The 25177-nt window shown below is 39.9% G+C and overlaps 1 protein-coding gene across 2 annotated transcripts; it reads left to right on the top strand.

Annotated features, from left to right (window-relative positions):
* Window positions 1-21501, top strand: LOC120514848 (tumor protein p53-inducible nuclear protein 2). Of its 2 annotated transcripts, none has more exons than XM_039735453.1 (4): window positions 1-373; window positions 16104-16414; window positions 19276-19750; window positions 20484-21501. In XM_039735453.1, the coding sequence occupies exons 2-4, from the start codon at window positions 16291-16293 to the stop codon at window positions 20731-20733; spliced, it is 849 nt and encodes a 282-aa protein (XP_039591387.1). In that variant the 5' UTR covers window positions 1-373; window positions 16104-16290; the 3' UTR covers window positions 20734-21501. The 2 variants fall into 2 exon arrangements, with proteins under 2 accessions (XP_039591387.1, XP_039591388.1); XM_039735454.1 differs by having other exon boundaries at window positions 3-373; window positions 19615-19750.
* Window positions 21502-25177: the final 3676 nt, after the last annotated feature.

Raw genomic sequence — 25177 nt, forward strand, 5'->3', positions numbered from 1 at the left:
TCGCAATATACTAAATTCTGATCTGAGGATCAGCTGAACGCTGCAATAACAAAAAAAATCTGCAGGAAGAAGTAACAAGCAAGGCGAAAATAATATACATATATTTATTTATTTATATATATATTACAGAAGGCCGCAAACCGTGTAAAGCTGCAGATTGATCTTCATATGGGCATTGAATTGTCTATTTAATACTGCATTTCTTCTAAGAAGAATTTATTTTTACGTATTGTGAACATTTTTCGTTTTAATTTTTTATTTTTTTAGAACAACTACCTCAACTATAAGGCTACCTAAAGCTGTGCTTTAAGACATTTTATCCGATATTTTATCGACAGCTACGTTTACACCTTTTATGATACGACAAGAGCAGGTAAGCACTGAAGAATTTCTATACAGTTCATTACGGGCAGTTTATTGAAAATAACTAACTGCAGGGCCATCTCATTCCTGACTACTGGACTCGGTATAAGCAGATTCGGACTTTTATTTTACCAGGTAATCATGTATTAGCTCAGATTACACTGTACCTTCAAATTGTTCGTCGCAAAAAGATAGCTGTTTGAGTAGACTTTCTAATCTCATATCGCTAACATCATTTGCTGTCGCCTTTCGATACTCTCGATCTGTGGGCTAAAACAAATTATATATTGACATGTTTAGTCATTGCGGTTGCTATGTGCCCCTTCATTCTCAGTTTTTAACACCTTTACACGTCTGGCGTGCTCGTCTTTATATTTACCGTTGTTCGGCTTTTTAGAGTTCAGTAGTTTTGTCTTTGAAAGCTTAATGTCGCAGAAATCCGATGAGACTTCCTTCAGCTATAGTATGGAGCGTTCGTGTTGTCAAGGAGTCGGCAACAAAGGGCCTCTTTTCATCCCTTCTCTCTCCTTATTTGCATTTTCCCGATTCTGGGAAATCGGGAAAAATATGCGCCAGGTTCGCTTCTATTGCTGTTGTTCTTTGGTGAAGGGTAAAGATCTTGCTCTGGAAACTCTGTACCCCGAGGTCACTGTGGTTGCACCGTCAGTGCCTCACCGGTGACATCTTGTGTCATTGACTAGCCCCCATCTTCCATTTCCTATCATTATTATTTATTCGGCGTGTCTGTTGTGTTACCATCTTCTTATTTACTTCCTTCACTTGCTATTATTTCAGCCGCGTTTAATCGGTGTTTGCCCTAGAATTGAAAAGCAGTAATAATTTTTTATTCAATTCTCATTTAATGCCACCGAATAGACACTGATTCGTTCTCGCATACATTCATTTTCTTCTTCGTCGAATGGGGTGTGTATGTGTGACAATGTGTAGTTACATACATATTTTTTTTTTATCCGTTTACATTGATAAAGCGATTCCGTGACGCACGTAATTAGCATAGGACGCACTCGTAAAAGAGGTGTGGTTGGTCTCGTTTGCCACGCCTACACAGTACGGAATAAAATCGTAAAGAGCCGGCTGCCGCTCCTGACTGCCAATATCCCAGTCTCTTCTCCTCCTGTAATTGTATGCCTTTGGAAGGTGCTGTAGCATATCGTATTTTTCGCTCGCACAATTACTACAACGTACGTATTTGAAAAGTACATCCCGTTGGATAAAAATATCATATGCACACCATAAAGTGTAATTGAACGTCTCATAAACTATTGATAGAATTATAATACCGAAAACATATAACAACATACACAAAATTCCAAACGATATTCAGACGAATCAGCAAGTATATATCCTACACCTGATTAAGAGTGGAGGAAGACTACAGTCAGAAGCGAATAACTCCTCGTCCTAGTTTAAATGGCTCCCCTTTGTCTTCCTAACAGCTGGGATTCTAATTTTTACATGGAGTGTCAGCTTGATCTATTCAGTGTGTTTACAGTTTGTACTGAAGGATTGGCCCATGTGCACATGAACAGCCATCTGTGCCGCTTTATTATTGCCAATTTTCCGAGCTGGGGGGGGTCACCGCATCAGGATGGCAGGTTTTTTGTGGAGTTTTAAGCATTTCAGGAGGTCCCAGTTGTCCAGGCAGCTGTGTGTGATCCCTATAACAAAATATAATGGGAGTTTCATTATGGATTTTGTATTATGACCATGAAAGGCAATATGTTTGATAAACACTGAACGATGTGAGAATGCATTGGTACCAATACCATGGGCCTGTCTAGTAGGCTCCCTTTGGCATTTTCATTTGTAAACAGCGGTATGAATGTGTTTCCTGTGCATTGCCATGTTTAATGGTTGGTTTCTAATGAATACATGCATTTGACTTTGCTTCATTGAATAGAGTGCTGCTAATAACGTCTCATCAGATTTGAACTATTTTGGAAAATATAATGGTATCCTAAGAATTTGCTGTGTAACCCACTGGTTTACATTTCCCTGTCACTCTTCTTCTTTCATTTCATCTTTATAGACACTCATTCATTATGGGGCCCCAGGGAGAGGTGAGTGTTAGTAAATTTGGAAAAGGGACCATTTTCTTTGAATTTATACTCCTAAATCAACTTAACTGGGTTTCTTATTGAGAAGGCCCATGAAGCCCAAGGAAAACCTGCAGTGTCAACTCCAGAGGTTCAGAAGTCTGAATCATTCTGGCCTTCCAGCACTGAGTGGTGGCAGTGTTTGCTCTACTTCATCATTTTATTATTATTTATTATTATAATCTGTGGAAAGTGGCTTTGACATGTAAAGGTCCACTGTTTCTCACCCAATCTGAAGTCTGTCAAGTTTGGCATGTATTTAATATTTTAATGTATAAGTATATGGGTTTGTTCATAGCCTTCAGCTTTATAATTTCTCACACAAGCTGACACAGCTAAAAAAAAAAGGAAAGTGTGTGTGTTTTATTATTTTTTTTCCCTTCTCTCATTTAACTTATCAGAGATATTATTGCCAAATCGGCCATGTAGGAAGCCACATTTAATCTACTGTATACAGAACTTCACATCTGCTTCCTTCACAGTTTGCTCAGAAGAAATAATTGTGTAATAATAGTAATAAAGTACATTGCAAAGTCAAATTGCATGAGGAGACCTCAATGAGAAAAATGTTTAAATTTTTTTATAGTAACTGCCCAATGTCGCATCTCTGGAGGACGTGTATTGTGAGGACTGTGACTTCTAAGAGACCTATGAAAACAAATAAATATATATACATATGTTACACCATTTTGATTGGCCTTAATACAAAAAATAGAAACTGCATCTGGTAACAGTAGGCAGGAGATGTGCATTGGTAAGACAAGTGTGAGGAATGCAAACACAGAGTATCTCGGTCTAGGAATTAAAGCTCAAGCCTTGTTATTCTAATGCAATGTCTGGCATTGAATAATATCTTAATTAATATTCATCCTCGCAAGTCATTATAATGAGCAGAGAAGAGCTTCGAGCTTGCCTAGTGTGCATTTATGTTAACAATGCCTGACTGCTGTCCATCTGTTTTTTAAGCAGCATTCTCATCCTCTCCCCTTCAGGGAACTGGCTCAGTGGAAGTGCTTTGTTTGAATCTACTATGCTTGTGTCTCCTTTTGTCATCTTCTCTGTTCTATTTCATGTGGTAAATCATAAGTACTAATTGCATGGATAGTGGGAACGAATGATAAATACTTGACCCTAGCCAGGAAGGTCTCCATTTCAGGACATTAAGCAGGATGCTTCAGCTAATGCCCTGCAAAGGGAGTGGCACTTTATTAGTCATTGATGGGTATACTGTATGTGTGCCATACAATAGAGAGAGACACCCCAAGGTTTTTTTTCTTAAGGATCTGTTATGCAACATTAGCAACATAATTTTACTTATTTATTTACCTTGGATGCAACACATTACAAGTAACCACAATGACACCTTTGAGTTTGTAGAATTTCTTTCTGAAGCTGCAGGATAAGGGTTCAAGTGGCACATATAATTTAGTCAAAGTGATAAGGGGTGATTTTTGAATCTGATTAACACATTTAAATTAGGTATGTTGTAACTGGCATGCCATTCTGGGCTGGGTACCACCAACAGTTACAAATGCCAGGCCATAAAGATGAACTAGGTAGTCACCTAAGGCGGTAAAGGGGAGGGAGGGCATTTTGTCAACTCTTATTCTTCCCTGTTCTGACATCTAGGTACAACTCGCGTGGTTCATCAAATGGCCACTCACATGCGACTTGCACAAAAACCCAAAGAGGAAACTCCCTTTCCATCAATAATAATATGAACAGAAACTCTCTGGTCTGGGTGCAACGTTTTCAGTTTTACCCAGGGCTGCAAAAAGGCTAGAGCTGGCACTACTGTAATGCCAGGACCAGTAGTGGGTGTGTAAGATAGATATGGGATGAAGAAGCAGTTGGTTGAAGTTACTATGTAGTTTAAACACTTGGTGGTAACTAAGATAACCATAATATTAATAAGTTGGTGCCTGAAGACTGAACCTGTTTTCATTAGGCTGTGCCCTTGCATTATTACCTCACACTGAAGAAGATGGATGATAGCTCCCCCAGGTAAAGGTACACTCCTTTAGCTCAGTCAGTGAGGCTATTTGTATTTCTACTGTGCAGCTGGGCAGGTCAGTGAGAAGTTGTGTGTTTGAGTCCAGGAGAGTGCAGGGGTGGGTACAGCCCAAATCTCTTGCAACACATTCAACTGACATTTCGTCAACTATTACTCTTCCCTGTTCTGACATCTAGGTACAACTCACGTTGATCATCAAATGGCCACTCACATGTGACTTGCACAAAAACCCAAAGAGAAAAGTTGGATGAAGTATAAGAGGTAAAAAAAGATGCTAACGCTCTATAGGACTCAAAAGAATAACTAATCTAATGAAGCAAAGTGATCCTAGGCCAAAAAGACAAAAATATAGTGTCCAAACTGTAATGAAATCTGTTCCTTAAATCATGACCAATCAGTAACCTTGAAACAACTAGCTCATAGGTACAAAGCAGAAAGCTAACTTGTGAGCGAGCATGAATCACATCCATAATGTAATGACCTTCTGCCCTGTATTTGGGGAAAAAAATGCAACACAGGTCAAACTTATTTAATGAGAGGATTGCTTTATCTCTGGTCAAAAAACTTCAGTACATCTATCCATCATTCAAGAAATGAAATTGATAAGGGTTGGAGCATAAATCTAGACTTAAAAATCCACAGGGTACGTAAAACAATGTCCTAAAAACAGAAGATGAATTTGTGAGGCTGAATACGAGATAAACAATTACACTGAGTGTAAGGAGATAGTTTTAAATGCATTTGAATTTAAGATTCAAGTAAAGGTTAGAAAACTGGAAAGTAATTACAGTGTCCAAGAAACAGCATGCAGACAACCTCTAGGTCCAAAAGTCTACCTGCCAACACCTGCGCCATACTTTTTCTTTTCAATGTTATGGTTAAAGATGGAGACCGGGCCCAAAAGAGAATATAATTTTAATTGTTTGGACCGGCCTGTTCCCTGTTGCTATGTTTATTTGTTGTTTTATTATTGAAAACCAAATGAGGGGGGCAAAAACAACATTGACAACAAACTGGTGGGAAACTTTGTACTGCTGTCATTGATGAAGTTGGCATGTGTAAAACTGCAACCCAGTAGCACATGCATGTTTACGTCAAACCGTAGGTCAAATTGTGAATTTGGGATATGCACATTGCCCGTATGGGCTTTTTTCTGGTTATTCAGTTTCTTCACACATCTAAAAGACTTGCCAGTTGGTTTGGGTTGTTAGGGGAGGAGTTAGCTGGGTGATAAGCTGACCTGGATAAAGTGAGTTTGCCCTGTGATCGATTGACATTCCATGCAGAGCTGCTTCTAAATTTTTTTTTGCATGCATTTATAGGTTTTGTTGGGTTTATAGGGTTGTTATTGTCACATTGAAATTCTTACTTGCATGTGGTAAGCAACATGTCGGCACCCACTGGCACCAAGATAAGTGAGTACATCTACCTTAACGTGAAACTTTGGTCTTTGTTACCTTATCTCAAAGTTCTAGTCAATATCTGCCTTATGTCGGTTGTGTGGTTGCCACCCGATTAACTGCCTCTACTTCCTTTTGTCTTTAGCACACCTAATGCTTCCATCTGCGTGCCTCCCAACTTCGATACTATGGACAGCCATACTCCACAAGTGTAATCGGCTCCTCCTCTCCACACAACTCCCCTTCTCTTCTGTCCTGTCTTCGAAAATCCACATGTTTACCTTTCCATTTCTTTTACAATTTCATGTTCTGACTTCATCCGGCACATACCACCTTCTCGTAGCATACACTTGCATACAGACATTGAACAAGCTTCTGCGCCAGTGAGGATCCAATTTATTATTCTGGTATACTACAAAAAAAAAAAAAAATCCTTGACCCGGTAGACTTTAAGAGCCTTCATGTCAAAATGGATGTTTGCAGGCCTACCCTATTTCAGACGCCTCAAGAAGTGGCAGACCTCTTCACGTTGGCTAGCCTTTAAAGGCCTTGTGCCTGCTTATCATAATTTTTAATAAGTGGATTTTAAACTTCTGTTTTTAGCCTATATAGCCCACACATTTGGTGAGTCAAGGCGACACAGCGCCAGCTTGCCCTGCAGGAAGCAAGGATGTTAGCTTGTGGTCTATATTCTGCCTGATGATTGTGCCATCTGACCACTCTTTGGTTTGAAATATTTTCTAATTTAAAATACAGTCACAGCTTGACTGGACTCTGATTATAAATGGCTAGGCTTTCATAACTGATTTGAGAAGAAAAGTTCAGCCTTTGAAGAAAACTGCTCAAGAAGAATCTTACATTATGGCCTGTCTGCTCATGTCCTCCATCTTGGAAATCTAGTCAACTGTGTTTTCACCTAATGTTTTCATCTACCATATATAGTGTACCAAATGTTACAAGAAAGAGAATAAAAAAAAATTGGTTAGCTGTGATCTATCTATCTAAAAAAGTGAGAGAGATTTTTAAAAAAAAAAAAAAAAAACCTTTGTGGATTAAGTAGGGATAAATAAGGAAATGTTCCTTGGCTGACACTAAGATCACAAAAGGTCCATTGTGGCTGTCCACACAGCTGCCTGCTTCATTGTGGCTGGCAGTATCAGCTCTGATCCATGGTGTGGGAGTGGGGACTGGCTGTGTCTATTGAGCAGATGTTCCCCTTTGACCTCTGGTACCTTGGGATTTAACATTCGGTGCTCCTGCTTTACAGGATTGGTCCTTCGCCTGCTGAGTGTCCTCCAGCTGGTCTACTAAACCAGGGCAGCCCACCTCCTGGAGTGGCCACCATTCTGAGATTTGGGGGAGGGGATGGGATAGGGTCCTAGGCACATCAATGCAGTGTTGAATGGTTAAACGTATGGGCTGAGACTGTTTAGTGTGCTCTCTGGCAGACACTCTGCTGAACTTGACATTTCCAAGGTGATTGTATATATGTCTCTTTCCTGGGTATTTATACTGGAGATGAGCCCATATGTCCCTCTAAAGGCAGTAGGCACTGGCTATTCCTGGAGCTGCTTCTTTACCAAGTGTAAATTTAATTTTGAGAAAGATTGTGGAAGAACAAAAAAGAGATCTGATTGATTTCCTTATTTGTTTTTAATAGCAGTGCCTTAGTAGGTCAAGAAGATTAGCGAGAGCTTTTTAATTCGCTGACAGCATTTAGCAGATTAGTAAGAAGTGCATGATTTTCGGCCAGGAATGTGAGCTGCATCCAAAGGTTTACTTTCATATCACGGACAGTCTGCCTCCAAAGGAAAAAAAAAAAGATTGGGTCTAACGGAACTGCTTTTTTTTTTGCCATGTGAATCTTACAGTATTTCTCGTGCTTGAAATAAAACCTAACCAGACTTTCTCCTTAACATGTCAAATAAATGTACATTTACACTATACAGTATACATACATTATGAGAGCATCTATCTAAAAGGCAGAAGTGGACAATTTCCTGCTGTATTTGGCATTACAAATATCCTCCTTAAGGGTCCAGTAGTGGGCAGTAAGCTTACTGGGTTTCCAATTGCCTTGGTGCCACTTTTCTATTTCAGAAATGCCCTGATGAAACTACTTGTATTACTCAGATTTCCAGGGAAAAAAAGTCCAGATGAGAATGTAAGAAATGCATTTTTAAAGATGTAATCACACAGCTGTTTACACTTCGATCATCAACCAGCATGGACGTGTACCTCAGACAGGAAGCGGCCTCCAATACGTCCAAACGCGCTCCAGCCTGAAAACTCTGGTGCAACAGACTTCTGGAAAGTTATACAATGTTCAAAATCAGCAATAAAAATGTTATAATCTGTAATTTATTTTAAAAAATGCTCAGAAATTCCATCCATCCATTATCCAACCCGCTATATCCTAACTACAGGGTCTGCTGGAGCCAATCCCAGCCAACAAAAGGTGCAAGGCAGGAAACAAACCCCGGGCAGGGCGCCAGACCACCGCAGGGCGCACACACACACACCCACACACCAAGGACAATTTAGAATCACGAATGCACCTAACCTGCATGCCTTTGGACTGTGGGAGGAAACTGGAGTACCCAGAGGAAACCCACGCAGACACAGGGAGAACATGCAAACTTCACGCAGATAAGACCCGGGAAGTGAACCTGGGTCTCCTAACAGCGAGGCAGCAGCGCTACCCACTGAGCCACCATGCCGCCCTGCTCAGAACTTAATAAAGTTTATTATATAGCCTTAAAAAAAGTACTTTGTGGAAGTAAATCCATAAGACCTCTTTGTGTAAGCACACTGACTCTTAACATCCATCATCTAGAAGACTGCTCCTCAGATCCAGGCTGGCTGCAAGCCTGTGTGCTTTCTACAGTGGTTAAGTGCCCAGTATTGACCATCAGTTTCCAGATGAGTAGCATGTAACATGGAGCTTGACTGCTCGATTGTGTGTTACTCTGGTGAAAAGCTATGCACTTCTCGACTTTGATGATGTCTGCATTTATTCCCAAGGAACTAACTGCTATTCATGTTTCCATTTTGAGAGCCAGACAAAAACAATGGATATACACAAAGAATCAAACCGTCACTACTTCACTGTAGTAGGGCAGACAGTTCATGCTTCTTCTACCCATACATCCATTCATTTTATGAAATGGGTAGCCAGGGTGCTCGTACCTGAGCCAGATTAAGTTCACCATTTAATTGACTGCATGTACATTTGGCAAGGTGGATGAAATCAAAGTCCTCCGAGAAAATTCAGGTGGACCTTGGGAGGAGCTGCACATATAGCAGTGAGACCACAATGCCTTTGTACTGCCCCACAAAAGTCTTACCATAGTAAAATATTAAAGAAATGTCTGCGATCTCCAGTTTGTGTAACTGTTTATTATTTTGTGGTGTGATGCTGAAATTGAAATATTTTAGTACACTGGAGGAGCTCCTCTTACTGTATTGCTCAGATGCTGATGAACACTGTGTCCAGGCCTCGAGATAGAGTCTGGGTTTGAATCTTTGGCAGACTGGATGATTGTGTGCTGGCTCCAAGAACAAAGCCATTTTTACTCTGGCTCACCAAACACATAAATAAAAATATAGTGACATTTGTGCACTTTTCTCCAACTTTCTCCTCTTTGGTGTGCAGGACGTCCAAAGGGCTGAACCATTCTGTAATTAAGAGTGAATTAGCAGGCTGTAGGAAAGGATCTGCACGTAAGCAGGCATCTGTGCAAAATTGTGCGAATTCAGTCTTGAAATGTTCTCCAGTATCTCATCTTATTTTGTTCCATTTGTATGTATGTATGTATGTGTGTGGGAGTTTTTAAAAATATGAAATTGACACTAAACAATGTTCTTGTGGTTGGACTGGAATTTCGAATACTGAGCGGCTGGAAAGCACGTACAATCTAACGGTGACGTTGTAGTTAATTTTATACAGGGCCTTTCTTTTTCAACATAATCCAACCCCCAAAAAGCCGCCTATGTAGAACATAATAAGGAAGCCAATGTAACAAAAGTGTTTCCTGCCACACTCCCAAAATGCCTTTCCTCCTTTGGTAGACACCAAAGTACAATTTAAATGGGAGACGGAGTAAACGCAAAATAGGTTAATGTATAAAAATAACCGAGCTGCTAATAAGAGACCTGATCTCTGTAGTGATTCTTCTGTAAAGAAAAACAGCTTGATTGGATACTCTTATTTATCTTGATTAAAGATAACATGAATAGATGTAAAGTAAAAGTGAAAGAGGGCGAACAAATAAAACAAATCTATAAATAATTAAACAACAGTATTGAGTTAGTAAGGGATCGCTCAAGGTGATTGCTGTTTCCTGGAGAGAGAGGGAAAAGTGAAAGCTTTATTTGATGGCTCATTTTTCTTGACAGTAGATAACAGCAATGAAAGATAAACGAAGCTTGACATTCTCAAACCCGATTAACCCATTCGGCATCGAGGGCAGGCCAGAGCCCAACCTAAGAGCATTGAGCCAGAGCAGGAAACAGCCCTGGAGGAGACGCCAGGTGATCAGAGGACCCACTCACTAATTTCCCACCCAAACAGGACCAATTTGGAGTCCAAGTAATATTTAAGTAAAACCCAAATTATCCCGCCTTAATAAAAGAATAAGTGTCTGCGTGTGTCTGTCCGGTTGCTATGTCTCTGTCATTCCAACAGCTGGTATTATCACAAACATTAACACTCTTTTTACAAATCTTGTACCAAATGACATGTAGCATAGCAGTGGCGCTGCCCACAGTCGTGGGCCCCTCCTGTCTAGCATAACTCTTAGTAATTTATTCACAACTAGAGCCTAGGGGCTGGCTGGGCAGTGGCATTTGTGACTGCTGTGACAAACAAACCAGCTCTCTAAGTAAAATTTGTGGTAACTTTTTAAGTTGCTTTATTACAGCCGCTGTAAGTTAGCAAAAATAAAATAAATTGTAGGAATGGAATGTGAGAGGTGTGGGTGGTAGTAGTAGTAGTACATACATCTATGTAAAATGTGGACCCGCTTACTTTTCCAATCAACTTTGTGAAAGAAGATGATTAAAATATAATTTAAGCTACAAAAGTGAAACTGTTCTGTGCTATAAAATGAAGTCCTTTCAATTTGTAATAAACACCGGCTGGCAGGATATTACTACACAATCGACCTGTTTTACACAAGTTCTTAGAATGCACTGTAAGCCATACTAAAGTACACAATAAAACAGATTATGGATTTGTTAAAGCTTACAAAAGTGCAACTGACTGACAAGTCACAAATCATATTACTTCTAATATCACTAGTGCCTTAAAATACTCGCTTGCGTGCCTTCTGCGGCGCAAAAGTCTCAACAATGTTTGACACGTCAAGTTGTCTGACTTGCTAGTTTTTGAATGAGAGTACAGCCAAGCCATTTAAGTCTGTCTTGCGACATGGTGCGTTGAAGTAATTTTTGATGGGTTTTAACTTGGAGAACAATCGTTCACACACAAAAACAGTCACTGGTATAGTCATCAGTAACACGTAAGCCGTGCAAACATCCCTGGAAGTTGACAACGGTGCACAGTGATCTATCAGCAACAGTTCAGCTACTTCGAAAACAGTTGACTTGGTTGACAGAATGGATTGAAAACAAGCACGAAATGACAACAACTGAGCGCAAAGCGGTGGTGAAATGTCAGTGCTATAGCATTCAATGAGAAGATCGCCAGCAGCGTATAATTCGTCATCGGACATTGAGGTCAGAGACATTGAACATTGAAGCCACTGCACTGAGACTGTGAAGCTGCTGATTTAGTTATTAAACATTTTTTAAAAGTCTGTATGGCCCCGAGTTGGCCCCCCAAGCTCGTAGGCCCTTGTGCTTTGCACAATCCATTGCTATGCCAGTGTAGCAGAGATGTACGCATTACGTGGTGCACTGCAAACAGTATCGCTGAGGTCCTAGTTGATTACTTAGATTTCAATTTGCTTTGGATGGGTAGTACAGCTAGTTAAATGATACATTTGTAAGTTGATGGGTTTCTGGGGTCATGATTGTCACATGTACAATGAAACTCTAATTGGCCACACAACACATTCACATACTCCTGTGCCATGATTAATGAGTATAACAACCTTACTCTAAAACTTCTGTCTTCCTCACCTGAAAAATCCCACAACACCGTTTAAACAAACAATAATATCGTGTATTAATTTTGACATGTCTTAAGTAACAAGAGTGCTGAGTTAATAAGGGACTTGTTCGCCATGGTGGTTGCTAATCCCGAGGGAGAGAGAAGTAAAAGATTTGTCTAATGCCTCATTTATCTTTAAAGTACAAAATAAGAATGCAACAAGTCAAAACATTAAATTGTCACTCTCAAGCAATAAAAAAAAAATATCAACAATGCCAGGTAATGACGGATTTGATATCCCTGGTCGGTCTTCTCTTGTGCGAGCATTTGAAGTTTCATTTGATGCCCCATTTTTCTTGGCGGTAGATCACAGAAATTAAGAATAAATTAAAATTAAAATGGGTGAGTGGATATAATACAAAATGAATGCATTGATCAACAAGTAAACGAGCAGAGTGTTAGAGCTTTAGAGCAAGCTTCATGTGATACTCCATTTATCTTGCCAGCAGGTCAAGTGAAAAGGTCCGAGCTCTCAGTGTTGCATATGATCTCATACTGGGCACTTTCACCGGATGGCCATATTGATTCGGCTGCAGGGAAACCAACAATATTACTCCTTATTGGTAAAGGTTAAAGCCAAATGTTCAAGTAAAATGAAAACTGGGAATAGCAGTGTTCAGAAGCTGGTACATAAAATAAGACATGGTATGTCAGTAGCTAGGGCAAGGGTCAGTGGGAAATCCCTGTTGGAGCCTAACACTGGAACTTGGACAGTACAAGTAAATGAAAGAATCGGGAAGACAAATGTACCCATATCTCTCTCTCTATCTCTCTATCTATATCTATATCTATATCTATATCTATATCTATATCTATATCTATATATATATATATATATATAATATGTATATATATGTATATGTGTATATGTATGTATGTGTATATATATATATATATATATATATATATATATATATATATATATATATATATATATATAATGCCTTTCACATTAATATCCCCCACACAAACAGTTTTGCGGGTATAACACAAACAGGGTACCATAATTGGCCAGAGGTGGGAATCGCCACCTCTAAACTTGTGGATTTAAGTCCACTGCCTACCCTACCTACTGTATGTTACAGATTCTAAATTAATACATAGTCCTTTTCTGTCTCCAACTCACAGATATGCCTTAATTGTCACATTAATCAAATCAGTAGCATAAAAGGGCACATTATTTGTCCGGTCACAAGATGACACATGGGAGAACTTGTCAGAAAAGTGTGTCCTTCTGTTGCTTTCAGCAGAGTTGAGAGCATTTTTGTCCAATTTGTAATAGAGGGACGGGTCATTAAGAAAGGAAAATTGAAGCTGCTTTGCTTCTGCCTCAGTTGGCATCGTATTAATTTAGTTAAAGAGAATATGCATAACCAATAAGTCAGATGACAGGAGCTTGTACCGAGTAATTGAAAATTACTAAATTCAAAGACAAAATGGCCAATCTTGACCTGGAGGAAGCAAGCTCCTTTGAGGGTTCGTTTGATAATGCTTCACTATCCTAGCTATTGAAAATGCTATAAAGAAATTTTACCTTAAAGAATAAATCCCAAAACCAATATATGCTGAGAGATGCTGTGCTGAAATGTCAATAAATGTGCTAGTGACATCACATTGGAAGTGATGTGTGCCCCAAACAATACAACAAATAGGAGGATGGGAAGCCATGAAGGGATGAGCACTCAAAACGCATCCTTTGACTAAGGGGGCTTGTCCTGGGGGTTAACAAACAGAATAAAGAAGATGTGGGAATTTGGAACAGTTCTGCAAAATCATCACTGGACACGGATAAAAAAAACTGCTTTATAAAGAACAACTCCTGTACTTAAGGAAGCTGATTAAAATGGACTGGTTGTGCATTCAAGATAGCTTCTCCACAGCTCTGGAGTTAGATTCGGATCCTGGTAAGACTTATCCTAAAGATGAGCATGTTGGTTTATCTGGGGTGTGAGTACCCTCCACTTCACTGGTATTCCATTTGGGGTTGGTCCCCACTTTGAAATCTCTTAAGATATACTTTACTATGACCTTGTAATAAAGTGAACAGGTTTTAGAAATGAATGGATATTATCCCATACTGGGCACTTTCACTGGATGGCCATACTTTGAGCTGGAAATCGAGAAGCACTACCCTTGCATGCAGAGTTAGGGAGTCTGAAATACATTACCAAGTTGCGTAGCTGAAGTAGGGGCCCTAAAAATACATGGATGAGATAATAAGATCATGTATCTTACCAAACCTGCTTGATGAACTGAGTGATCTCTTCTTCTTTGTATAATTTATGCTATAATTGCTGTTATATATACCTATGATAACACTTGGCTTCTATTTTTTAATTCTGCAAAATGAAACTGCTTTGACTGGTGGTGTCACTTCAAAATGCTTCAGGTGCCAGGCTTGAATTCAGCCACTTGCATGAACATGGCATGTCCTCCGTATTGACTTCCTCCTTCCTGTGCTATTTGGTTGACTGATGATAAACCAGTTCAGTGTTTGAGAGCTTTGTGATGGTTTGGCAGTCCATTCATTGCGTGTTCCTTAGTGAGTTAAAATATCAATGTTCTCTATCTTTAGGGCAGCAGGTGTGTTAGTGACATCCCAGATGGCATTCTTTCACCAAATGTCTGGTACTACTTGTGTCTCAGTACCATAAGCAAAGTCTTCTGGACCCCAAAACTGCTACATCTTTACCTTTCTATGATGTAACCGTACTGTTCGGTTTTTTTTTTTTGTCCTGTTCTCGATTGTGTCTGCAAAATCATCAGTTCTCCTGTATAGATCTGTTTTATATTCTCGATCGCTCAATGTAAATTATGAATACCCAAATTGGGTGTGCCCACCTTGATATACAAGCCTTGAAAATTCAAATCCTTTATTGTAGAAGTTTCAGTGGTGTTCCTATTCAGAATCGTCCTGGTGTAGTGGCTGAAGCACTATATGCTTTTGTAAGGAAATGTGCTAAATAAATAAATGTTTTCGCTGGATGGTGCAACAAGAAAATTAGACCCCCCCACTAAGACAGGGCCTCTTTCTGTTTGAAGTATGCAGGTAGTTTCCATGTTCTCTCTTGATATAAGGAGACATGATCAGCTCAGAAAGTCCAGGTTTTATGTAAACCTCATGAGACTGCTACAGGCTCCAAAACTAGCAGACATATTTTCCTCCTCATTTTTGCATAAAAGTTTTCCTTCTACATAACCTGAGGTCTGCTAAACTGTTACAGAAAATGAAAGCCTTGATCTTGAAAGTATTCAGCTACAAACAAGCATACCCATCCATGGAGCCTGTGCTTCTGTTTCAAGCATATTAGTCCATCCATCCATCCATTATCCAACCCGCTATATCCTAACAACAGGGTCACGGGGGTCTGCTGGAGCCAATCCCAGCCAACACAGGGCGCAAGGCAGGGCACAAACCCCGGGCAGTGCGCCAGCCCACCACAGGGCGCACACACACTAAGCACACGCTAGGGACAATTTAGAATCGCCAATGCAATTAACCTGCATGTCTTTGGACTGTGGGAGGAAACCGGAGCACCCGAAGGAAACCCACGCAGACAAGGGGAGAACATGCAAACTCCATGCAGGGAGGCCCCGGGAAGCGAACCCGGGTCAGCATACTAGTCTCCCTCATGAAATGGGAGACTTAAGTATTGTAATTAAGCGTCTCTCTCTTTAATGAGACGTTCTTTAATCTGTATCAAAGACACTCCTTTTTAGCCTATTTAGCCCTCTTGGGGGTCTTCACTTGGATGGGGCACTACAGGTATGTGGAATAAGGACCTTTAAAGGACCTTTAAAGCTATTAGCAATTGATTAAGTACGTTGGGCTGAATACATAATGCATCTTGGTAAACCAGATGAACACTATTGCGTTGATGCCAAGTCAATGCTTTACATGTTAAATTCCCAGTTTACCCTTACTTGCTGTCCTCTTAATTTCCACAACCCACACCTGGTTCTGACTATTGGCTTTCCCGGCCTTTTTACACTTTCAGCTGTCTTAATGTCTTTTCCTTCTTTCCTTTCTCTAGGTTTTTGCACTAGTACCAAGTGAAACCTTACAACTGCACTGAAAACTGCCTCGCGCCTGAGCTTCTGGCCAAGAAATTAGCAAGACTAGCACGCTGTGATTCACACTGGACCTTTTTACAACAAGTTGTGATCTGCAGTGTACAACTTTTCACCTTCACTTTCACCAGCTTGACGGGCATAGCTACAATGTTCCAGCGACTGAGCAGTCTCTTCTTTGGGAGCCTGGATCAGACGCCTGAAGGATCAGCAGAGCCCAAACCTAGTGTGTCCGATGCCGATGAAGATGGTTGGCTTCTTGTCAACCTACCAGGTGAGTTGCCTCGCCAGGGTCATAGCGCTATAGTATGGTGAAGGAAGGTAAAAATACACTGGAGTAGTAAAACCAAAGTTATGTTAAGTGATACACTGGAGTAGTAAAACCAAAGTTATGTTAAGTGGAATCTCTTGGGCCTGAAAACCAAAGCAAAAGGTGATCGATGTAGACCTTCAAGGCCTTATGTTACAAACTTATAGCACAAATGTTCAACTCTACTAAAAATAAACACTTCTTTATTGAATTGCCATCAATAGATAAGGAAAGCAACTATCTGTATTGAAGTAATAGACCAAATGAACTTCAGAAAGGCATACCCCTGTTCACTGTGATTCAGGAAATGCCATGCAGTGAGGCCAGCTGCTTAAGTGTGATCTTCTGCAATTTTGCCACCCCATGTATTTGGCTTGGAAGTACTGTGCCAGTTTTTTTCTTGTTTTACGTTAATTAGTGCTATCATACTTTGGAGGATTAGATGCTCAAGAAGAGACCTCATTCCACTTTCACTCATTCTCCCCAGTTTCAAAACAAGTGAGCAGAGATATTAACACTGCTTGGTGCTACCCATGGATCTATGGTGTTACAAGTCATTCCCCCTCTACGCTCTGAACAGAAAGAAACAATCTTGGCCCTACATGAAAATAATGACTATTGCCCTGCAAACACTCAAAACACCCACCAAGTTCCTGCTGTACCATAATGTAAACTAACTAGCCACTCCACTCACCCACCCACTTGAACCAAACGTGCCTCTGCTTCAGTCTGCCAATGTCATCTCACACAATTGTCATGACCAAAGTTCATCTTCTAGAATGTGAAGGCTAGCTGCTCATCCACGTCAACCAAGGAAGAACCTCCTCACAATCGGGTTAAACCTGAATCTAGTTTTGATTCCATTTTTTTTCCCTGGAAAGTTTCTTAGAAATGCATAAAACTTCATTGCCTCCTTCAGCCTGATAATCTGGGTGAGTCTTCAATAGGGCTATGTCCATTTTAACATCACAGATTTTTTTTTTATGTGGTATCATAGTACCAACAAAACAGCTGAAACACTGTTGTACATTTAAGTGCTTGAAATCCAACTTGAAAAACTTCATTTTAGCAAACAATGGATAAAATGGACAAAATATTATCAATACAAGTTGCACACTGATGGTAATTAGGTAAATTGTATAGTAAAGTAGTGTTTAGTGGAGCTTCAGTCCTGCATTTGTATACCAGGCCCAGTCACCATCTGTATGGAGTTCATTGACCTTGTGTTATGTATGGCTGTGTGCACCCTGTCCAGTGCTGGCTCCTGTTGGGATACTCCCAGGCCCCATTATACTGAACTGGGTTATGTGGGTTCAAAAGTGAATGGATGGCCACAGGGTCATCAACCATGCACCTCTGCCTAAAACCACAAATGAATCCAGGAAAGTGCATTACGTCCCTTCTATTGAGGCAAAATCCTGTAGCCCACTTTATTTATGTCTCCATATATTGGAAGAACATTCACTTTCTATTTTATAACCCATATACTTAATGAATCAAACATGGTGCTTCAACGGTTTCTAGCAGCTACCTTAAAAAAATAAGGTAGGACCGTCTCTATATTTGAACCTGCTCTCTGTCTACTATAAGATCTTTCTAATAATTTTTATCTGCCATATTGCCAATATTTTTCTTTCAAAAATAAGATGGGATAACTGCAGTATGATCTATTTTGTCCATATATTCTCAAACCTGCCTGCTGCAACTCAGGGTCATGAAAGCCACAGCCTACTCCAGCACCATTAGGCCCATGGCCAGACATATTAAATCATATACCCATCCTTTTCAGGCAAACTTTGTCATAAAGTTATGTACAAAACACAGAATGCAGAATGTAAGAGAAAATGCTACAGTCTGTCAGCCATGGGGAACAGGTGTATCCTCCACACAGACAGTAACCAGCCCAAGGCTCAAACCTAACCTCATTAATCTTTGAGGAGACAGTGCTGCCCCCAACATCAACATGCCACCCCATGTGAAATTACAAGAATTCAATAAGGAACCAGGACAAGGTTACTATGAACCAGATCCTGTCCCAGCATTGCTGGATGTAAGGCAGCAACCAAATATATGGATATGTTGCCAGTCCTTCATAAGGGAGACTTGCGCATCATAGTTTAGAGTTGCCAGTTCATCTAACCTGCATGTTAGATGACAGCTCAGAGAGACAGGGTGAAAATACAAACCCAATAATTGAACCCCAGAATCGAGGGGTGGTTCAAAAGTGAGGGGTGAATTTCGGATTAGTGGATTTCAACCAAAGAAATGGAGTGAAATTCCACTTCCTGCCTTCAAGCCAGGGGGCCTACGTAGGAGCCCCTAAACACTTAATTCGCACATATCTTGGCTTAAAAACTATTTATTTTTTTGCAAAATGGGCACAAATTGCGGTCTGTGAGCAAATCATGGCATATGCCTCCCCCTGTATTTCCTTCATCCACTGGCCCCTTGAGTAGTCTTTTTTTCTCCATAGATATTGTCATAACTTCCAAGCAAATTGAAATTAACAAATACGAGTGGTGGGACTGATGTGCTCTCATAAGCGTCTATGAGGAATGGCTGCCCCCTACCCTAGTGTTTATTGCAAAAGAACTTTTATCACAAACATTTTGTAGGAGAGAAAAAAAGTTCACTCTGATCCAGTCTTGCATTTTTTTTTGCTTGAAACAAAAGGAGAAGGTATTCAAGTAATTAATGCTGCCTTTTTCTTTTTGTGTCTTCCCCTCCCACCCTCTCTCTTATAATGAATGTATGCACCTACATGCTACTTCTTTCTTTTAATCTATGGATCCTTGCTTAACACCTATGGCTGCCCCATCACTAAGACATTCACAGAGCTTGCTCTGGGGAAGGTAACTGGGTTGAACAGGAACATGAGAGGGACAGGCCCCAGAGACTTTCCCCTTCCTCATCAGACCATTCAGGGAAGATAATGGAGGGGTATGCAACACACCCACCCCCTTCTACCGCTGGCCGCTGCAGGACACGCCCCTCGTCCTGTTCTCCCGATTGGACAGGGTTCATAACTTTGGAAAGCCCAACCTCCTGCCCACTGGGCTCTTCTCCTCCGACCCCGGGGTCACAGAGTGACTGCAGCGGCAGGTTCAAACCCCGCTGGATGGATGAGAGTTGGTATGTCACCCCTCCCCCCTGTTTTACTGCAGAAGGTGCCACACCGGAAAGCAGCCCATTGGAAGATTTGCTCATTGAACATCCCAGCATGTCTGTCTACATGGAATCCGGCATCCAGTCAATCAATGAGGAGATCGAGACACTTCCACTTCACGAAGTCAACCTCAGGTAAATATTATTAGATGGCGACTTTGAACTAACGAGTGTTTTAAAACATGTGTGCTATTCACACAATTCAAGCACCAGACTATGCCATGATTCTACACTGTCATGGACCTACAAGGCCCAACAGACTGGAGGGCTCTTATGGGCTGTCGCATTTTCATGTCACAGTGAGCCATCATAGGTCAAACTTGCATCCAAATATGTACTTGGATGCTTTAAGTTTAATTTACTTAATATGAATCTCCTCACCTTTGTGATGTGGAGGACAAGAAGAAAAACACACATGAGCAGAGAGAGCTTGGCACTGACAGTAACCAAGATGGGTATTACACCCAGGTCACTGGAGCTTTAAGACTTCAGTGCTATCCATTGGGCCACACAAGATCTAAAAAATGAATCTGTAATCAGTGTTCAAATGTATATATGAGCAAAAACTGCCCATCTGTATTAGGAATCATAAATAAAATAATTGATTAAAATGATACCTTTTCATTAGAAACTGAATTTCAGATTATTTGTCATGCTATAATATTGCTTGTAAACCAAATTGTGGCAAAAATGTAAAAATAGATAAATTAATACAAAACTGTATTTTCCTCATATTTAAGTCCACATTGTTTATGTAAATAAGTGGATGCGTTTGTATGCACTGTAGCATGTACAGAATGTGTGTATGCACTGTAGCATGTACTTTTTAATGTGCTGGTTTTTTTTTGTTTTCCTTCCCTTTCCCTAGAGTGGAACCTCTGCCTTCAGGTGGACAGACTATTACCAGCAGAGCATCACGGGTCTCCGATATGAACATTATGTCAAAGGTCAACCAAGTTTCTAGAGTCCAACGGGCCAAGGCACGGGTTGAGAGACGGCAGCTAAGCAGAAACCTCATGCAACGGCAGAACTGCCTCCGCGAGAATCTTCCTCAACGTCGCAGTCGTGGCAAGGGGAGCTTTGTGCACCAGCCATGCCGGCGTCAGTTTAATTATTAAGTCAGAAGGGCTGTTTACACTGAGGGCTTGACACTTCCATCCTTCCCTCTTGCCATGCGTACTGCCCTCAGACCTTCTGAAGTCAGGCACTAGTTAGTGTCTCCATGATGTTAGTTTTAGTGTATGTTTTCTGGCTGTGCTAACATTATTTTTTCCTTTTAAAGGGACTTTCCTTTCTTTTTTTTTTATACAACAGGCCTACATTTTTACCCTAGTCCGGCTGTTTCATCCACCTTCCAAGAGCTGTTGTGCCTAAACTTACAATGGACAAATGGAGCACACAGCTACATTCTTTGTAAAGGCAGTCCTGTATAGATTTCCACAATTTGTCATTCAACTTGATGTCTTCAGCATCATCACTGGGTTTCAGAAGCAGGATTAGAATTAAGATGGCTTCACACTCTGAGCAAAGGCAGCTTTGTGCTACACTTGACTTCAGTAGCTTACAGAGAAATAGTAGGATAACTGTAGCTGTTACTTACATACGTCCAGTTTGTGTAAAGTGAGTATAAAAATGATTGTAGCGGTGACACAGTAGAAGCGCCTTGGAAGATGTGCTAAAACATTAGAGTTAAACAGCATTATATTACTATGAGAGTGCAGCTCTGGAGTTTTGGATTCAAAAAATATCATTTAACCTGTTATTTTTAATTATCCGTAGCAGACACTTTATTTAGAAATTCAAAGTTTGCTTATAACAGGTTCTAACCATTTCCTTCTTCTTCTGCTAACTTGGGTGGAAGCACAATAGAGAGAAAAAAAAAAAAACATTTTCCCAAGTGTAAATGTGAACTTCTTCTAAACCGTCAACTTCTTCTAAACAGTCAACTCATCAGTGTTCTAAATCTACTTTGTAAAATGTACATTAGAAAATCTTATTTGGACATATTGCAATGTGTCAGCATTCTGGTCAGTGTCATTGTAAATATCTGTTTTACGGTGGACAGCAGAAGATTTGGAATGGACGGAGTTATATACAGTAACCCCTCCTTGATCTAGGGGGGCGTTCCAGAACCCCCCGCGATAGATGAAAATCCGCGAAGTAGAAACCATATGTTTGTATGGTTATTTTTATATATTTTTAAGCCCTTATAAACTCTCCCACACTGTTAACTTATTAGAGCCATCTGGACATGAAATAAAACCCTTTAGTCAAAAGTTTAAACTGTGCTCCATGACAAGATAGAGATGACAGTTCTTTCTCACAATTAAAAGAATGAAAAAAATATCCTCCTCTTCAAAGAATGCGTGTCAGGAGCAGAGAATGTGCGAGAGAAAAGCAAACAATCAAAAAATCAATACGTGCTTTTAAGTACGCCGAAGCACCGCGATAAAGCGGCATTTTTTAGAGGAGCATCCGTATCCCCTAGGCAAACAGCCCCTCTGCTCCCACCCCCTCCGTCAGGCAGAGAGTGTTAGAGAGAGACAGAGAAAAGCAAACAATCAAGCACCACGCGGGAAGCACATCGTATATCATTGTGGAGTTTTATTTAATATTAATACGTGCTCTGATTGGGTAACTTCTCAGCCATCTGCCAATAGCGTCCCTTGTATGAAATCAACTGGGCAAACCAACTGAGGAAGCGTGTACCATAAATTAAAAGACTCATTGTCCACAGAAATCCGTGAACCAGCGAAAAATCAGTGATATATATTTAGATATGCTTACATTTAAAATCTACGATGGAGTGAAAAGCTGCGAAAGTCGAAGCGCGATATAGCGAGGGATCACTGTACTTCCTACTCCAGTCTGCACAAATTACAACTTGGCAGACTGTTACTTTAAAAAAATTACACATTAAAGCCTTTACATATTAGCATCAAAGGTGTCGATACAAGCTGAAAAATTCTACGGATCCAGAGTACACGTGTTTGCTTTACTAAAAATAATGTAACCACAAGCATGGCTATAATAGCCATATGTAGGTCTCAAAATGGTGTCAACAATAACCAACACTGAATGCAAAAGTGCAAAAAATATGAAAATGTTGTTTCAGGCAGTGGTAACAGGCTAGTGGTTTACACAAACTAGTGTGATATATTTAGCTGGCTAAGTTTACTTTGGACGATGAGCATATGAGCTTTTCATCAATTCCACTAAAATTTTCAATCCAATTGAAAAATCCCAATATTGCAGACAAAATTAGAAATTTACAAACATGTTCTTTTTAGCTATTCTAGTTGCTCATAATGGGTCCAGTACACTTCTGTTTCCATACTGTCAAGTCATTCCTGTGCATTTCCTGTTGGAAACCCATCAGGGAAAAAAATATCAGAATTTCTAGATTAGGAAAATCAAAATCCTTCTAAATCATTCATTCATCAACTCTCTGTACCTACTTATGTCCGTGAGTGCAAACCGGGTCCCATCGCTACACAACTAAACAGGTGAATGTTAGACTTGGCAGTCAACCTAATCTGCGTGTTTTTGGCAAATGTCATTAAACTGGTGTCGCCCAAAGAAAACCAAAGCAGAGTATTAATCCATAGCCCCTCAATTATCAGAACTGTTCAGCATGAGGGATCTTTGAAATAACCTTGTAGTGGAAACAAAATAACGTAATCTGAGAAATCATTAACTAGAAACTGGGGACCTTATTGGGAGAATTACTCTACACAACTTGTTACTCATTTAAATGCTTGAAAAGGCTCCTTATCAGTTTATCTGAGCAGTCTTATGGTCTGTGCATTAATAACAAACAAAAATGCAAAAGTATTTCGAAAGCAGACATAATTCTTAAAGTCTTTCGTTAGCCCAGTCTAAAAAGTAAGAAATATATGGTCAAGTTAAAATAACAATTCAGTACAGACAGCATGTGATAAAACAAATAAACGTTTTTTCCCATTTGGAGGGAAAAAACTGGGAATTAAGAACATTTTTATAACATCTTTATGAGACTAGCACAGTGATCAGCATTATTCCTCACAGATCCTACATTCAGTGGTTGTGTGGCATCTGCAATGATCTTTCTCCCACATACACAAATTAGATTTACTAATGTTAGATTAATTGGCACTTGTAAACTGGCCCTGTGTGATAATGTTACATGAGTATGCCCTACAATGGACTGGCATCCCCTCCAGGGTGATTTCTGCGTTGCCACAGTGTAGTCAGGACCCTCAATTAGATTTAGTGGGTTCAAGGATGAGAAGAGAGCTATTAGTAAAATGTCATGCAACAATTTTAATCCTGCATATAAAACATGGGTTTTTAAAAAAAAATTGCATCTATCGTTCCTTCATTAGAGAAGATTTATTATAAATGAATCTACCAGCATGAAATAAGGTGTGGCTTCAAGTTTATTTTACAGGATTTAAAGTTCAGGTCTGCAAAGAGTGACTTTCTTCTCAAATGGAGCTCTTTGCACACATTTTTTGGCAGGTGCACACAAAGAAACTGCCGTGATTCCATCTTGAGAGATTAGTTAGAAAAGGTAAATGCTGAGAAGGAAAGAAAAGCATGTTGATGATGGGAATGTGGTGGACAGAGATAGAGAGAGAGAGAGAGATGGGGAAAGATGTGTAGTTTAGAAAGTATTACAGTAAGTGTGCTGGCTAAATAGGAAAATAAAACTAGAGATGCTATACTGAAATCGGCAGAGTTTGACCCCAAAAAATACCGTTGACCATGTTTTAGAAAATCCTGACTGCAGTCTATAAATTCCACAGAGTTCTATTTTTAAATTTGTATAATTTAAATTGAATACAGGGCCATTCACAAGGGTTATCTGGATGTTCGATATGTTCACATTATCAATCGAGTCAACTCCAACATAAAGTTTGATGCTGAGTGTACGGCCTGCACTGACAAAGTGAGGTTGCTACTACCACAAATCAGTTAATTTGGCTTGTGCTAAATGGTGTAAAATCTGAACAAAAGGGAGGAGTAAATAAGATTCAGTTTATAAGACTCGGCTTGCACTACTCGTAAAGGGGAAGTTCACCTTCTTACGTCATTGGACTTGTTTCATGCTATACAAAAGATAACATGCATACCTAATTAAAGCAGATCTTGTTCCTGGTAGTCTTGGTAAATCAAATATTGGTATGATTTTTATCTTTTTTAGTAGTTGTAGTCTGTTTTTCACATCTTGAAATGTAGGAAGCCACAAAATATCAATGTATGACATTCACTTTGAAAATTTATGAACAATTGATAATACTGAAAACTGTACATTGTCCTACCCCTTCAGAGTTTGAAAAATGGTAGCTAAAAATGTGTGGGAGACTTCTGCTGATAAGGAGGTCCTTGATTAAAAAGAAATCAAAACATGTTGACATTTAAAATTTTTCATTTGGCTTGCATCAAAATTTGATATACTCTTAAAAGTAGGTGTATTTTAGCTTTGGTTACTTAAAAAAAATTGTAAGAGGGAAAAGATACACTAGCAATTAAAATAAGTATCCAAAAGGGTGATTTCCTGTCCCCAACTCTACACTGAAC

Source organism: Polypterus senegalus, chromosome 14 (assembly GCF_016835505.1).
Source record: "Polypterus senegalus isolate Bchr_013 chromosome 14, ASM1683550v1, whole genome shotgun sequence".
NCBI classification, from domain to species: domain Eukaryota; kingdom Metazoa; phylum Chordata; class Cladistia; order Polypteriformes; family Polypteridae; genus Polypterus; species Polypterus senegalus.